Source organism: Eschrichtius robustus, chromosome 14, assembly GCF_028021215.1.
Source record: "Eschrichtius robustus isolate mEscRob2 chromosome 14, mEscRob2.pri, whole genome shotgun sequence".
Classification (NCBI taxonomy): domain Eukaryota; kingdom Metazoa; phylum Chordata; class Mammalia; order Artiodactyla; family Eschrichtiidae; genus Eschrichtius; species Eschrichtius robustus.
In genome coordinates, this window is record NC_090837.1 from 72,430,408 (window position 1) to 72,447,031 (window position 16,624).

At 49.8% G+C, this 16,624-nt stretch overlaps 1 protein-coding gene across 1 annotated transcript in view; it reads left to right on the top strand.

Annotated features, from left to right (window-relative positions):
• The first annotated feature begins 5,697 nt into the window (after positions 1–5,697).
• ARK2C (arkadia (RNF111) C-terminal like ring finger ubiquitin ligase 2C) overlaps positions 5,698–16,624 on the top strand; it is a 102,470-nt gene continuing 91,543 nt past the window's right edge. Inside the window, exon 1 of the mRNA XM_068563468.1 lies at positions 5,698–5,758. Within this exon, the coding sequence (XP_068419569.1) occupies positions 5,698–5,758 (61 nt within the window). The remainder of the gene's footprint in view (positions 5,759–16,624) is intronic.

Below are 16,624 nucleotides of genomic sequence, written 5' to 3' on the forward strand. Positions count from 1 at the left end.
ATTAGACCTAGAGGTTTGATTAGGCTCAGGTTCCATTTTCTGGAAGGACTACTTTATGAGTGGTGGTCTGTTCTTTTATCAGGAGGCAAGTCATGTCCCATGTCTCTCTTTTGGTGATTTTAACAGCTGTTGATGGTCATTGTGTAGAACTATTGTTTCATTAAGATGGTACTCTCATTATATCACTTCTTCATTTATTAGTCAATACTTCTATAAAGAGAAGCTTGCCTCATCCAATTTTTCATTATCCTGAAATGGAGTTCACAGAAGAAAAGGTAGGATAGATGCTTGATTCTTTCTATTTATCAGTTATTTGTTTGGTTTTTTTTTTAATGGCTTCCTAGCATCCTCAAAATCAGCTCTGTTTTCTAAGAAAGCCATCCCTGCTTCCATCCCTTTCCCCAGGGTAGAGTCACAGGACCCCACCTCCCTGCCAGGTGGTCTGGGATCTTCAGCATTTAACCTGGACAGCCGGTGCTCAGACAATTTCCCTGTTACAATGGAGAGGGGGGCTGTGGACCCTGGGTACCTGTCTGTGTTTCCCATTGGCTCCACCTGTGTGAGGGCTGAGACATGCTCTTGGCACTTAGTGAGTGCGCAAGGAGCGCAGGAGTGACAGGTTCAGTCCCCGCCGGTCCTATCTGTCCCACCGCCCAATTTCCCATTCAGCCAGGCCCTGAGCTGCCTCCTGCAGCCTCACTCACCCCAAGCTCCTCCTGCTGCTGTTCCTTTCCCTTTCCTTCCCCTCCCTCTCTTCCTCTTCTTCCTTCCCTCTCCCTCTCCTCCTCCTCCCCCTCTTCTCCTCCTCCTCCTTTTTCTCCCCTTCTCTTCCCTCCCCTTCCCCCATCTCCAGCTCCTTCTTCTGCATTTACTTCTGGCCTTTGTTCCTGTTTTGCCTCCTTGACTCAATGCCTCCCCAGTTTTCTCAGCCTGTTGGAAATGGACCCAGCCTTTAGGGTCCTCTCCTTCCCTGCTCTATCCTGAAGGATTCTTTGAGTACTCAAGCCCACCCTGACTTCCATCTGACTCACCGTCATGCCTGGTTAAGCCCCACTTGGATCCCTTTCTTTTCTTGTGTTTATGTCCAGATCCCCCCACTGATCATCAGTGCCGGGGGCCATGCCTCTGTCCCCAGCAGGCTGCATCTAGCTAGACCTCCTGCCTTGTTCGGCACAGGAGCTGTTGTGACACCAATCATGGGGGTGCATTGATTGAGGCACTGCTGTTGTGCACAGATTTTGAAAGCTGTGTCTACCTGTTGCCAACACAACCTGGAGAAGAGCAGGAATCTGGTCATCAGTCTTGGAAAATTTTTGATGTCTACGTGACTGAAGAGGTGGATTTGTTTTCATTTGTTGACTAAACGGCAGTGGTGGTCATAACCCAGATCTGATATTGGGCTTCAAAGGAGTAGTTCTTGAAACAGATGCTTCTGGGCTCCAGAAACATGATGCTCTATAGAACCCTTTCTGCAGGTGGCCAGAGTGGAAACGAGAGAGTGAGGAATCAAAGTGTGGGTCAAGGTTCAAAGTGACAGTGCTATTTCTACTTTATAGAGTCAAGTTTCTCCATTTTGGATCAGGAATTATAGATTGACCTTCACCTTTCATTTTTAATATTTCTTCTTGAGTCTTACATGCTAAGCCTGCAAACATGCCCTAGGTATTGATTTTGGCAGTGGGTGGGAAGAACATAGAAAGAAAAAACCACGATGAATGAAATATTTCTATAAATCTCTCTATTCTTAGGAACCTGCTTTACTGTACTTTTGTGGACTTTATGTAATGGGAGGGGGAGTGAAAACAGTCATCCCAGCATAATGGGAAGAAAATGGGAAGTAGGACAGTACTAGGCTGTATGCTGGGAAAAATGGATTCTGGTTGTAACTCAGCCTTGAATTGTTCTGACCTTGTTCATAAGCCCACTTCTGAGCCTCAGTTTCCTCATCTGTATAACAAGGAGATGGACAAGACAATAATCAAGTTTCATTCTTGGAGACACTACTGTATCTATGCTTCTAGAATTCTCTATTATTTACAGAATCCATACCTATCTTCTCCTTTGATCCTCACAATAAACCTTTAATGCGGGTTATTATTACCCATATTAGACAGATGGGTGCATTGAGGCTGAGAGATGGTAGGTTTCATTACAAATGAAGCTTGTCTTCCTGACGCACAGTGATTCCTTCTTAGCAGAAGACGTAGGCCTGTGAGGGAATGTTGGTATATTGGTGAATGGCGGCATCTGCCTGTTATGTTTCTCTGATGTGTGAATATGCAGGTATGAAGGGTATGGTTAGTAGGTGGATTTCCCTAGTTATAGTGCTGGTCTGTTCCTTGATGATTGCTTTCGTCTGATGGATGTTCCATGTTATGGTACAATGTCCACTAAACACATTAACTAGGCACTCATAAATAACAACAGGAGGGCAAGAGGTAGTGGGCAAGGAGAGATGGACAAGTAAAGGGGAAAGAACTAAGGGCTGAAGAGCTAGGCACCATTCTATGTTCTCTACAAGTATTAACTTACTTGGTCCTCACATCAATCCTATGAGGAAGGTTGCTATAATCATGCTCATTTTACAGCTATTGAAACTAAAGCCTGGAGAAGTTAAATAACTTATCCAAGCTAGTAAGTGGCAGAGCCAGAATGTGAAGCCAGGCAATCTGATTTTGGAGTGTGTACCCAAACTACTCTGCTGTCAAGGTCAGATTGGGCAGTCTTAGCCTTTGTGAGCTGCTCTGGTATAAAGTAAAATAAAGAATGCCCACCCAGGGAGATTGGGATTGAAATATATACACTAATATGTATAAAATAGATAACTAATAAGGACCTGCTGTATAAAAAATAAATAAAATAAAATTCAAAAATTAAAAAAAAAAAAAAAAGAATGTCCACCCAGGGACTTCCCTGGCGGTCCAGTGGTAGAGAATCCGCCTTCCAATGCAGGGGACACAGGTTCGATCCCTGGTCAGGGAACTAAGATCCCACATGCCATGGGGCAACTAAGCCCACGCGCATCAACTAGAGAGAGAAAACCCGCACTCCACAACTAGAGAGACAGAGAAGCCTGCGCTCCGTGAGGAAAGATCCTGCACGCTACAATGAAGATCCCGCATACCACAACTAAGACCCGACGCAGCCAAAAATAAATAAAATTTAAAAAATAATTAACTAAATGTTGAAAAAAAAAGGAATGCCCACCCAAAGCTAGCCAGGTTGCAGAGGAATTGGCACACTATATATTGCTGGTAGCATTGACAATGAGTTTTACAAAGCTTTTAAAATGTGTGGCAGGCAGCTTTTAAAAGTTTTCCATACTTGTCTATTTAATAATGCCAGCCAATCCTAGAGGTTTATTCAAAGTTATAGTTCAACAAAAGCAACAAGCTAGAGGCATGAGAAAGTTCATTGTATGATTTGCAGTAATGGAAAACTGGGAGCAAATTAAGTGCCCAAGAACAGAATATGATTAAGTAATTTCACAGTACATTCACTTGTTGGAATACTATGAAAACATTTAAAATGAAAATTAGGAAGAATTATGTAGAAGGATGGGAAAATGTTTCTGATAAAATGTTAAGTCTAAAAAGCAGGGTAAAAAATATGCAGATTATGATGACAAAACTCATATATAAGCATACTGGCAAAGCCTGAAACAGAACGGGAAAAAACTCTAGTAGTTAGGTGTTTAAGTTCTTTTCATTTAAAAGATTTTTCATTAGTGGTGGCATTATGTCTATTCGATAGATAATGAAGAAAGGAAAGAGCTGGGCAGGAGTGGGTTGACAGGATTGTCAAAAGTGGGGCCTGGAACTGTTGGTGTGTTCCTCCAGTTGCCTTCATCCTTGAGTTCTCTGAGGGCAGCAGAGGTGTTCGGGGTGGGGAAGAGGTCTGAGGGATATGCGTGCACTGGGATCCTGCCCTGCTGTGCCCACTGGGAATATGGTAGGTGTCTCGGCAAAGCCAATCTGCAGTGTTCACTTTGCTGTCTTCTTCTTCCCCTGACCTCACTTCTCCCATTCTTCATTCTTCAAGTTGCACTTAAAAGTCACTTTTCTGGAGTCGACTCCTACTGCCTTCCCTACCTCCCACCTACTCAGCTAGGTGCTCCTCCTAGCTATCCCCTTTCCCAGCACCCTATGCTGATACCCATCTCTTCCATTTCTGAGGCCCCTCTGGGCTGCAAGCGTTGGGGCCTCAAACACAACACAAGGTGTATTCACTGAATGGTCTTCCGTTTCCTTATCTCAAAAATGGAGGCAGGTTTGGTTGATTAGATTTTTTTCCAGCTCCACATACTGCAATTTTACCATCTAGTTTTCCCAGACTCTAAATAAAGGAGCCACTGAAGGCAAGTCTCGGTGTAGGAAATGTCCTCTGTCTTTTCTGCGTGTGGATGCCAAGCAGACCCTGGTCTTGCTGAGGACTGTGAGCCTGGTCTGAGGGTTGTGCTGGGATTTTCACAGCAGGTGGGCTAAGTGTGTAGGAACTAGGTCTTAGCAGTCCACCTGACAACTGGGCTGCGGGGTGAAGGCTCTTTGCTTCTGTCTTGCTTGTACCTGGCAGGCCAGTCACAGGCCACGCGAGACACTGTGGCTGTGCCTCCACGTGTGAATCTGAGGAGCTTCCTAGCCCTGATGTCATATATGTGCCTGTGGGCTGTGGAAGTGGGCGTGTCTGTGCACATGGCTGGTTGTGCCTGTGTCCGAGTGGGGAGAATGGTGGTCGAATGGTTTTCTGGGTGAGCGTGCCTCTATAGAACGTGTGCACACACCTCAGTGTACGAGCGGTTTTCAATTCGGCAAATAAATGTTGTGAGCTTTGTGCTCTGCAGAAGCAACAAAGCGGTGCGAAGGCAAGGAGCCTGGGAGTGTACATATCTGCATTGTGTGTCCTCTCTGTGTGTCTTTGGGAATGCGTTCTTGGCACGTGTTTGGTTAACAAGGCTTTCGGTGTGTGCAGGTCTGTGTGGCAGTGCCTGGGTCCCGTGTGCCGCGCTTGCTCTCTTTCCAGCTCCACTTGTGCCCGCAGTCGGGCTCTGCACGTGTGCCAGCCTCCATGCGCACGTCCCCGAGTGACCCGGGAGCGCTGTGCAAGGACCTCCGGGTCGTGTGCACTTGGAGCGCTCGAGCCTGTCTCTCCTGACGCACGAAGGCACCTTCACATGTCTGGGTGCACGCCGCCCGTGTCTGTGTGCTGGGCGCTCCACGCGCGCGCGTTCCGGCCTGCGGGCGACCAGGGACCCGCGCGGGGCTCCACGCGACCCGCGGGGCTGACCCCCTTCCCGCGCCCGGCCACGGGCCACCGCGATTGGCCGCCCGCTCCGTCTCAGCCGTCACCCCTCCTTCCCTCCCCCCGCCACCCGCGCTCCCGCGGTCCCCGCTGTCCCCCGCGGTTCCGGCGAGGCCGCGCCGCGCTGCGCTCCGCTCCCATTGGCTGCGCGCGCCTTTGTGTGGCGGCAGCTGCGGCCCCAGCGCCTTTGAATGTCGAGAGGGGCCGGGAAGGGAGCCTTTCCATGGGCCATCTGTCTCCCCGCCAGCCGCCGCCCCACCGCCGCCCGCGCCCCGCGCTCCGCCTCCCGCCCCGGCGGCTCCCGCAGCCCCGCCGCCGCCCGCGCCCGCGCCCCGGAGCCGCGCCACAAAGGGCCCGCGCGCAGCCGCCGCCGCCGCCGCAGCCGCGCGAGGAGCCAGGATGGTCCTGGTCCACGTCGGCTATTTCGTGCTTCCAGTGTTTGGCTCTGTGCGAAACAGAGGTATCGCTTTTTCCTTTCGGGGTCCGCTTCGGAGCGTGGATCGCCGCGGGCACCGGGGTGGGGGCGGGCGCCGAGGGCGGCGGAGGGCTCAGGGCACACCCGCGAGGACGCGGGGCGAGCGGTGGCTTCTCCCCTCTCCCTTTTGGGGGGACCCCCAGTGTGGAGGTGGCTGCCCTCGTGGGAGCTTTTGCAGTGAAGTTAGGATTTGGCGATTTGAGTCCCTCCCTCCCTCCCTCCCCAGCCCCACTATTTATTCTTTGCGGCGGACCGGTTCCCCCAAATCATAGCCCCTTCCCCCAATACCTAGCCCTGTGTGATCGAAGGACGGAGAGAGATACAGGACTGCGTGTGTGCGCGCGCGCGTGTGTTTGTGTGTGTAAGCGTACTTGGCTTCCTGTGATTTTTTTTTGAGGTGTGTGTGTGTTTCGTGTCATTTTTGTTTGTGTTTCTCCATCATTTGGTCGTTGATACCGATGGCTGGTTAGCTGGGACCTGGCATCTGCATCTCCCATCTGCCCTATGCCATGCCCCAGCCCCCGCATTCTCGTGGGCACTTGCACGATTTCCCGTCCCATCTTTTCCTCCCCTTTAACCCTTTTTGTGTATCGCCCTTGTGCTACCCCTCCCACCCCATGGTCTTTGTATGACAGTTGCATTTATGGGTTCAAGATGCTGTGTGTGTGTGTGTGTGTATGTGAGTGTGTGCAAGTGTGTGCGCGCCTCGGAGAGTCAGACGTGCACTGCTGTGCACCCCTGGGCCGGGCCAGAGCGGGGTGCCGGCCCTTGGCTGTTGCGCTGTGTGTGAGGATGAGGTGGGACGCTGCCCCCAAGCCAGGCCTTTGCCCCAGGCAGGCGTTGACAAAGCAGCAGGCCGGCGCCGGCTTTGTTTTTAACTGTGATATATGGGGTGTGTTTGCACGGTCCCCTGCCCCACATCCCCTTTCCCTTACATTCTGCTACAACAATAGCTTGATTTTCCCCTCTTCTCCTCCCTTCACATTTCTTTCATTTTCTTTTAATCAGAAACTCCTACCTCCCAAAGCAAATCCGAGATGCATTTAGATTCATTATTATTATTTTTTCTTTTTGTACTCTGCCTCTGGACTCACATTTCTCTTCTTGGAAATGTTTCTGCTATCCTCTCCCACTCCACGTCTGCTTAAATCCCTGCTGGCTGAGGCCCTCCCCCACTCCCCCTCCCTCAAGCTCAGAATGATGTCTTCCCTTTGCGGCCAGGGCTGCTCCACCAAGTCAGAGTGGGGGGTGGCGTCGCAAGCCGGCGCTTTAGTGCGCCCCAGGGGCCCGACTGGGCAAGAGAATGAAAGCCCAGCCCTCCTTCTTTCAGCCCAGCTGTCCCCAGCCCCAGCCTCTCCCCAGAACCTAAAAGGCAAGGTTGGCCCCCTTAGGCCTGTTTGAACCACAGTTTTTTCGTGTGATGATAGAATGATGACATTCTGCATTTATCAAATCTTTTTTTTTCTTCATTGTGTAGCTCAGTGAATGGTCAACTCGCTGCTGTGTGCGCTGTGACCCTTCTGCCTCCGCATTTAGCTGTATTGTGACACCCCTCTTAACCATCTCCTGTCTCCATCTGAGGAAGGCATTGCTATTTAAGCGGCAGTATCCCCTATCTCAGGCCAGCCTAGCAGTGGGGGGCGGTGGTGGAGTGGGTGTGTGAAGAATAGGAATGGGGGGGCTGGGTGAGATCTCCCTTGAAATGCCAACCCCTCCCCCAATACACAATTATATCTTATTACTTGGCATTTCCTCTTAAAACGGGTGTGGAACATTACACTAGGCAGAAATTCAAAAATGATTAAGAAGGATGTTGAGCCTGAAAGTATAATTATCCTGATTAAATCATTATCATCCTCATTAATACCACCAATCTCTAAATACCATTGCAGGATGCTGATTCCATGTTTTGAAATTCAAATTGCTCAGCTGCCTTTAAATTTTATTTTTAATACACCCCCCCCTCAAAAAAAAAAAAAAACACCCAAGAAAACAAATTCTGCCAGTCAGTCAAAGTTTACTTCCATGGCAAACACGCCCATAGGAAATTCAAGGGCTGAGGGTTTATTGGGCTGTGAGTAAAATTTAGCACAATGTGGTAAGAATTCATGACCTTCCGATAGAGGATACTAATGCTTAACTCAACAAGGTCCTAAACCACAATCTTCTTGTAAAACTATTAGATAGCTTGCCAGCTTAAATCTGTTCCTTTTAGTTTCCATTGTAGTAGTATAGGATGTAGGCCATTTCAGAATAGATGTAGAGAAATAACCATTTTTGTATCTCATCTTGTTTAGCCGAGTACATTGCACTGTAAATCCCTGTTAAGTGGATTCCTTTTGCCTTGGCTTGGAGGCTGTAGCACCCCATTTCCCACTTATCTGGGTGGCCATCAGCTAGCTTCCTGGTAGCACCCAGGCATAAGTGAAGAGATTACAATTAGTCAGAGGCAAAAAATAATAAATATAGATATGAAAAATTTTGATGAAATGACAGTTGCTGCTACCCTGAAAATTTGGTGTAGCAAGGTCCTTGACTTAAGGGGGAGCCATAGCCATGGTGTCTTAATTGTTTAATTGTACAATGTCAAGAGCATCTTTGGACATCCGCCCTGACCCTCAGAGCTGCCCCTTTAACAGCCGGCTCCCTTCTGCTGCCTCGCTGGCCAGACCTGCTTGAAAACTGAAACAAAACAGCAGCAATAAAGAATAAGGCCCCTACTTCGAGGGCCCTTCCAAAATAAAGTCCCAAGTGGCCTCCCCAGATTGCCATTTGGCAATCTGAAAAGAAAGAGAAGAGAAAAAAGAAAAGAAAAGAAAAAGGATCCCCAGCAAAATGGTTTTCCATTAAACAGGGATAGCGTGTTCTGCTGTGCTGAATTACTTCCTGTTCTTATTTTGTGGGTAATTTTTTCTGTATCAAATATCCTTTCGGTTGTGTATCTTTTTCACCTTTTCTTGTACTAAAACTAAAGCATGATCTGTATTTTTTTACATCCCCCAGTTGACAATGTACAGCGCTCGGTTAGAGATGTTACCCTGCTGAAACGTACTGTGCTCGTGTAGCCCGGGCCATCTGCTCATTGTATGCTGCTTTTGTTCTGTTGCCCTTCCGAAGCATGGTGGGCCCAGCCTTTTTTTTTTTGTATCGTGTGCATGACGACATTGTTACACACAGAATCCACTAATACTAATATACAATCTCTCAATAAAGAACTAGTTTCCTATATTAACCTAGTGTGCTTTTTCTCTTGCTGTTTTCCCATTTATTGTTGTATCCTGCTGTTTAGATTTTCCCCCTTGCTTTTCTATCCCCACCCTCACCCACCCACCCACCACTCCCACCTCCCATTGTAAGATTTGAGTGAATGCCTTCTGGTTTTTTTTTTTTTTAACTTTTGTTTTGTTTTGTTTTGTTTTGTGGTACAGATATGGTGACTTTAATCTCATCTAGTCCATATCTTTCTACAGTAGATGTCTGGGGCAATGCGGGGGTGGGTCAGTTGTCCTGTCACACCAAAATAGCTCTACTGCATAGAAGGAACTCCTATCTTTGGCTACCTGTGTACCCACCCAATAGCCTCCACATTTCATTTCAGTTTCCAAGTTACATGGGCACTCAGTTTATGATGCTGGTGAAGAGATGGGGCTGTAACACTTAGGTTGAGAAAAGGGATACTGTTCTTAACTAGCAATCTTGTAGCATTTCAGACTCGCCTGAAAAACCCATTTTCAGTTGTGTTTTAACTTTTCTTTTTACTGTTTTATTGATTTACTGTCCTTATAAGTCATGCTGGGGGTGACATGTTACATGCAGTTGAAGCCATGATGTGGAATTTTAAAGTACCCTCTTCTGTGTGCATATTTAAATTGTTGGGACCTGTGATGTAAGTTTTACATTGAGATCCTGCATAAGGAAGATGTTTGAAACAGAAACCAACTCAGACCACTCCCACCTTCATCCCAGGGCCAGCAGCCTGACCTGTTACTGTAGGAATAAGAGGATCTGTGCCCTCTGTAGGCTGTGAGCCAGTTAAAGCTGATTACAGCCTAGTTTCCTGGCAGCTGCCTCATCTGTGGCTGTAGTGCCCGTCCTGAGAAAGAAAGCCAGGTCTCTGCCATTGTCAGAGTGTGTTGGGGAGATCAGGAGGGAAGTCATGACCTTACCCCAAATTCAATTGGAAGAAGAGCCCTTAAAATATGTCTTTTTTCCATAATTATATTTGAGGAGCCAGTGGAGAGGTTTTTTTTCCCCAGAGTGGAACCCAAATTCAAGCATTTGTCAATTACACCTATTCAATTTCAGCTCAGAACAAGCCTTGACAAATGAGGCGTTTTAGTCACCACGGAAATTAGTTGATTAAAGAAATTCACGGTTCCTTCAAAGGGTCATCGTTCTGGAGCCGCTCTTCCTTGGGCCAACGTGCTTCCTCCTCGCTCCTGTGGGCTGTCTCCTGGCCCGCCTCTGCCCCCTGCCAGCGTTCCTTTCCCAGGCAGGCGCACCCCTGCCTGACCACAGCGCTTCCTTGCCTTCTTTGTGGCTTGGTGCGGCTCTCCTCTCCCCCCATGGCTGCCCTTTCTGCTCTGGCCCTTTGTTCTCATGCTCTCTCCAGCCCAGAAGGGAAAGCTGAGCTGATTTACTGTGACACATGGACACACATGCAAGTTCCCAGCAGAGGCTCATGTTGTAGTTTTTGTAAGAAGGGATATGCAATTCTTCAAGGATTTTGTTTCTCCCCCTCCTTCTTCTCCTCTCCTTCTCATTTTATTTTGGTTCTAATGAAATGTTTAATTTTGTTCCTAGTTTGAGAAAGCAAAATAAACCATCTTCCAACCAACCTCAACAATAAGGAAAACTACCCCAACTCAGGTGATTGCTGTCATTTTTGTCCTAGAGAGCAGTAGTTCATTAGATTGCTATTAAGCAACTCTAAGATTTTATTTCTTTAAGTGAATGTTATGTATGTTGGAATTATTTGGTCAATACGTTTTGAGGATGCTTTAGTAACCTAGTAATAACAAAGAAAGTTAGTGGGTTAGTGGGAAGTCATGTTTTAGCAATTTATCAAATGCATACTATGTTTTCATCCAGATTGTCAGAATAAACATATTTATCTGAAGGAGGCTTTTCCTCTGACTGGATGATCCAGTCATTACAAAGCCAGTGTACTTTATATCTACTCTCTCAGCCAACAGATGTGTACCTGTTGTAATAAAGTTTAACTCTAAAAGATTTTGGAAAAGTCTTCTGCTCCATAGATCCTACACCGAACTTTGTAATAAGATGGAACATAGTTCTTGTTTATGGCTTTTCCTTTTGAATAAGAGAACTTCTTTCCTGAAACTAGCACCAGATAAGGTCCACCTAATTGAGGAGCTTACTTGAATAATAGTTTCTCATAAATCAGCAAATACTATTAATCACTCAAGGTTAGGGGAAAAGACCACCAAGAGTCTCCATGCCCTAATATGCTGATAACAGAGACTGGGCTACCTCTCACCTCTCTTCCTTTCGTAGTTTGCTCACTTCCTGCCCTACCCACTATGTCCTTCCCATCTTTAAATAAGCAGCCTGGGGTGTCCATTGGAAACCTTAATGCTTTTCTGGGCTAGGGAAGCAACAGCTCTGTGCTGGATCCAAGTGCAATGTGAAACCCCTTTCCTGGCCAGGAGACACAGGCCCTTGACTCCGACTCAGGGAGTGCTTTGGATGTCTCAGTCCTAGCTGACCACGGTTGCTCAAATGTGCAAGACACTTGTGCCTTGGTTTCTCTTTGAATCTAAATAGCTCTTTAAAAATTCCTGGCTTAACATAATATGAATGTGAATTAGTTTTTGTTAGTATGGTATGGTTTGGCCACAGATGAACCAATATATTTCTAAGAGAATCAGAGGGGAAAGCTTACCTTAGAGAGGCTCAGATTTTCTGGATGATTTAAAAACTAAAAGCAAACATTCAGAACCCCACAGCCGAACCACTTGCAATGCCTGTATTTTCATGTATTCACTGACTCACTTCTTTGTTCATTTAGTTAATGAGTGTTCATTGAATTCCTACTTGGGGCCAAGTGAAGCAGTGTAGGACCTGGGTGCCTGCCCTCCTGAGACTTATGCTGAGGCTGGAAGATGAATGCTTAGCAAACCAGACGCTGAGATGTTCTGTGCCACAGCACCCAAACGGATGGCAAGAACGTCCTGACCTGAGGTGGGAGGAGCTTGGAGCAGTCCAGTGGTTGAGTCCTACGCCAGTCTTGACTGGGAAGGGTGAACTTAGGCCACTGCTCTGAGCATCATCTAAACAATGCCTATCATTATACCTACCTGATAGGGTGTGTGGTGTGCAGACTTTTCAAAGGCACCTGGCACGGAGCGGGTGCCTAGGGCATGCTAGGTGGCTGCCCCCATCCCCCCACACCTGTAGGAATTTACTGGCCAAGGGATCAAATAAAGTCAGGGATGACTTGCTGAGGAAGTGGGGTTGAGATGTGCCTCAAAGGTTGGTATGTATACAGGAGGAAGAGGAGCGAGAGCTCCAGGCGGGGACCGGAATGGAGTGAGACTTTGGCCAAGGCCAAGTAGCTCTGCTGATTTGCCAAGAACAGAAAGTGCTTATGAGGAGGGGTGTGTGTGTGTGTGTGTGTGTGTGTCTGTGTGTGTGTGTCTCGGGGTATGTGTGCAGACCTGTTGCCTTGCACATCTTCGGGAGGCACTGAGACCATTGTCCTGTCTTTGAATGGTTCTCCTGAGAGCACAACTCCAGGGGATAAGCAACATGAGGTTGGGAGAATAAGGGAGAAAAGGCTGGAAGATGTTTTGAAGTCAGTTTCTGAAGAACTCTGGAAGCTCCGGCAGAGTTTGGACTTGCTCCTTTAGCCACTGGGGGCTGTCTTGGGAGAGTGGTGCTTCAACAACTTCTTATTCTGGCAACTGATGACAGGGGGTGAGCCCAGGGGGCTGAGCCGGGGAGGAGGCCGTGGTGGGCATCCAGGGCTGTTGGAAGCCCAAACCAGGGCTCCGGGGGAGGAGGGCTTGCAAGAGGGGCCTTCCCATAGGAGGAAGTGAGCAGAACTGAGTCAATGGGGAGGGGCTCAGGGGTGGGAGTTCTGGGGGTGCCTGGGAAAATGTAAGACCATGAAGACAAACAGGGAAGATGGGAGGAACAGTCAATTTGGGGGATAGGTTAGTTCAGCATGCAGATAAATAGAATTTGCGGTGCAGAAAGTGGCAGAGGGAAGGGGACCATGGCAATGTCCTGGGATTTGAGACTTCTAGTACCCGGATGGAGTAGAAAATTAATTTTGATGATAAAAATGTATCATATTTACATGACACACGCTCAAAAAACTCTCCCTCCGTGCCTTATTTGGCTATACAGATGCATCTTTAGTTATGCAGGTCACACTTTCAGCAACCTCTCTGCCGACACTGACCCCCTCAGGGAGCTGTGCCCCCGTATCTCAGTTGGAACAACTTTTATCAAACTTCACCCTTCTTGAGCAAAGAGAACCCCAAGGCCGGCAGGTGGCAGGATCACTGCCTCCACAGTTTTGCAGAAAAGGTCGGCCCTCCCCACGTGAGGAGGATAGCAGAGTCGGGGAGAAGGATGGGGCAGGGGTTTGGCAGCTGGGGACAAGGGCAGGGCGTGAGAGGGGGGGCCCGGGCTCCGACTTCAGGATTCGTCCTGTCTGCAGAGAGTGGATTTTCCCTAATTCAAAGCTCTTTCTCTTCTGTTATCTTATTTCCTCCTCAACACAGCCCGGGAGGAGGTAATTGGGGGCCAGAGGAGGCAACTGAGGCCAAGGGTGGGGAAAGTCCATCCCTGCCCACCCCCAGCTAGGAAATGGCTGAGCCAGAAGTGGATACCAGGTGACTAGCCGGCCGGCTGTGGTTCCCTGCACTGCCTCCATGGCCTGTACACTGTTAGGAAACCTCTGGAAACCAAGACAAGCATTGGAAAGGAATCCCTGCTTTTCCTCCATGTCTGGGGGCATCAATTTGTCCGCATTGGGAGAGGTCTCTGTCCAGCTCGCAGATGACCATGCTGTGAGGCAGGTCAAGTCCCCAACCTCGAGCTCTCCTCCTGGAAGGGGAGGCTGAGAGCCAGGGAAGGTGCATAGTGGACCAGAGAGACCCCTGGGTAGGAATGAGCAGGGGCTGGAACTCCGTGGTGAGTCCTTCAGCCTGCAGACTCTGGCTCGGAGGAGGCCTGGCCGGCTTAACTGGGGGGCACTCTGCTCTGATTGCCACCTAAATAACCAGGTGTCGCCCTTTGAGGACTTTGGCTCCCAAGTCATGAGCACATTTCCCAAGCTTCCTTAGGTCATTGCGATGCCTTCGCAGATTCTGTCTATGTTATATCATCAGGTAGTAGAATCACATTGTGGAAAGTTTAGAAAATAGACCAAAAGGAAAAAAATCTCTTAGGAGTCCACCTCTCTGTGATCACTTTAGTGAAAGGCCTTCCACATTTTTGTTCATACTCATATACGTCTTTTTTGTAGAGCTGTAAACAGTAATATATGCTTCTGCATTCTCCAGTTTTTCAAATTTAACATATCAGAAGCCTTTTCATGTTTTGCTAAGCTGTTTTCACCAGCATCACTTTGAATGGCTTCACCATATTCCACTTGAATGGTGGCTCTGCGTTCGGGCTTGGTGGTTTGTGAGGCACCCAATGGCCCTGGGTCACGGGCCACTCCTGCTGGTCTACCTGTGACCTCCCACGGGCTGATGTTTGGCCACTGGCGGGTAGGGGGTTAGTGGAATCTGACAGCTTCCAGGCCTCTCTGCTCACCATCAGCCCCTTCCATCAATGGGCCCAAAGAGGGGGAAGGAAGGGCAGGAAAGAGGGTGGGGGGAAGGAAGATTTGGATAAATTCTTCTGAGATCTGGGTTCTGGTCTTTGTTCTGCTACAAACGTCCACTGTGATCTTGAGCAAGTCTGCTTCCTTCATGGGGTCTCAGTTCCCCCATCGGTCAAATGGGGACGATGGGTCCATTGTTTCTGCCTTACAGGACTTGTCACGTGAAGTAATACACATGAAAAGAAGGAAGAAGCCAGCCAGAGACAACAGTAACAATAATGGCCCATTATTCAGGAGGTAGTGCTCAGACAGGCTGTGCAGGATGGTGGGCGCAGCCCTGCTTTGAGGCTGCCCTGCCAGTAACCCCCCGTGTGACATGCTGGCGAGTCTGACTGCTCTGGGTCTGTACCTCCTATCTGCCAAAGGAGATAATTGCCCCTAATTGCCCCTTCCTGCTCTAAAAAGCTGTGATTTCCTCTTGATGAGAGTAACTTACATTTCCATTGTCTTTCGGCCTTTTCACTGGGCAGCAGCCATGAAGTTTGGTGCTCAGTAGATAGGCACCTGCCCTCCCACCGGCCGCCCTTGGAGGGACAGGGGGGCAGCAGGGACTCCCGGCCGTGAGCTCTCCCGCTGGGAGTCCTGAGCCTGGGCTCCATCCTGCTTCCTGGGCTGCTGCTCTCGTTCGGCTTGTGAGCAAGAACTTCCCTGGGGTGTCGTTGCTTCCTCTTGCCATCCTTTCCTTTAAACCTCCCCCTGAGGTGTGCCACTTCGGGGCAGCAGGGGAGTCAGCCCTCCGGGAAGTCGCCCACGTGGAAGGGCTCAGCTGCGCCTCCCAGGAGGTGGGGACGCAGTGGAGTGGAGGAGAGGAAGTGGCGGCTGCTGACTCAGCACCAGCCTGCGGGGAGGAGAGGGGGTGGAGGAGCTCTCCGAGGCTGGGAGGAAGTGAGGACTCAGCCAGCACCTGTCTCAAGGAAGGGCAGGAAGCTTTGGAGCAGCTGCTGTTCCTTCTCTGGGGCTGCGAGTGGGAGAGAAGGGGGTGGAGGCCCGCTCAGGGCTCCCCCTACCCCCACAGCCTGTTTGCTTGGCTCCAGCGCTCCTCCCCGCATCTGCCAGGGCCTCCAGGCCACCCCCTCCCCATTGCTCAGGGGCCCTTCCATGCTGCCTGCCCCCAGGACCATCGTGCTGCCTCCTACAACAATGACTCTGAGGGTGCTAATGGGTGATTGTGGCCACCCGGCCGGGGCTGGGGGCACCAGGCTTCCCTCCGCCAAGGGGTGGCCCTTCCTGTGGGGCCCTCAGTCTCCCTGGCACTCCCTGGAAGGGGAGCTGGCCTGGGCGGGCCTACTCCTCCGCCAGCACGGCCCTGCCAACCAGAGCTGAGAGGTCCAATTCTGGGGATGGGGAGGCAGTGATGGAAAGACCTGGGTCCACGGGCCGGTTCCCTCCCTCGAGGCTCCCTGAACTGCTGGTCACCCCTGGCCCAGCGGCATGTGTGCCTCACTTGGTACTGAGGGAGGGAGCCAGAAGAGGTAGCTGGACAAGACTTTGGCCCTGGTTCAGTTGGTGGTGGCCAGAGCCCCTCTTGGACACCAGGGTGGGTAGGCCCAACCTTGGCTTCACCTTTGGTGGACTCAAGTCCCTCGGGGCATAGGAGGGAGTCAGGCATGAGAGGAGTTCAGTCAGCTGGTCCACAGGGAAGCTGGGCCTGGGAGGCGGCTCTTGCCTGACTGCTTTTGGCTGAGGAGAAACTGAGGCTCCCAGGCAGCGGTGCCAGGAAGCAGGGCGGCCACAGAGCCACAGCCGGAGCTGGAGGGGGAGGGGAAGGTAGGTAGTAGGAGGCCCCGAGAGGCAGCTTGGGCCCTCTGGCACCTGCGGAATCCAGCCTTCTCCCCACCAGGAGGAATGGGGCTGCAGGAGGCGGGAGGGGAAGAGAGGTCACGTGGGCATAAAGGGAGCCACAGTCATGAGCTCCCACCTGAGCAGGTGAGCTGGGAGTGTGATGGCGTAGGCGGAGGAGGAGCCCAGACATGAACCTGGGACGGTGT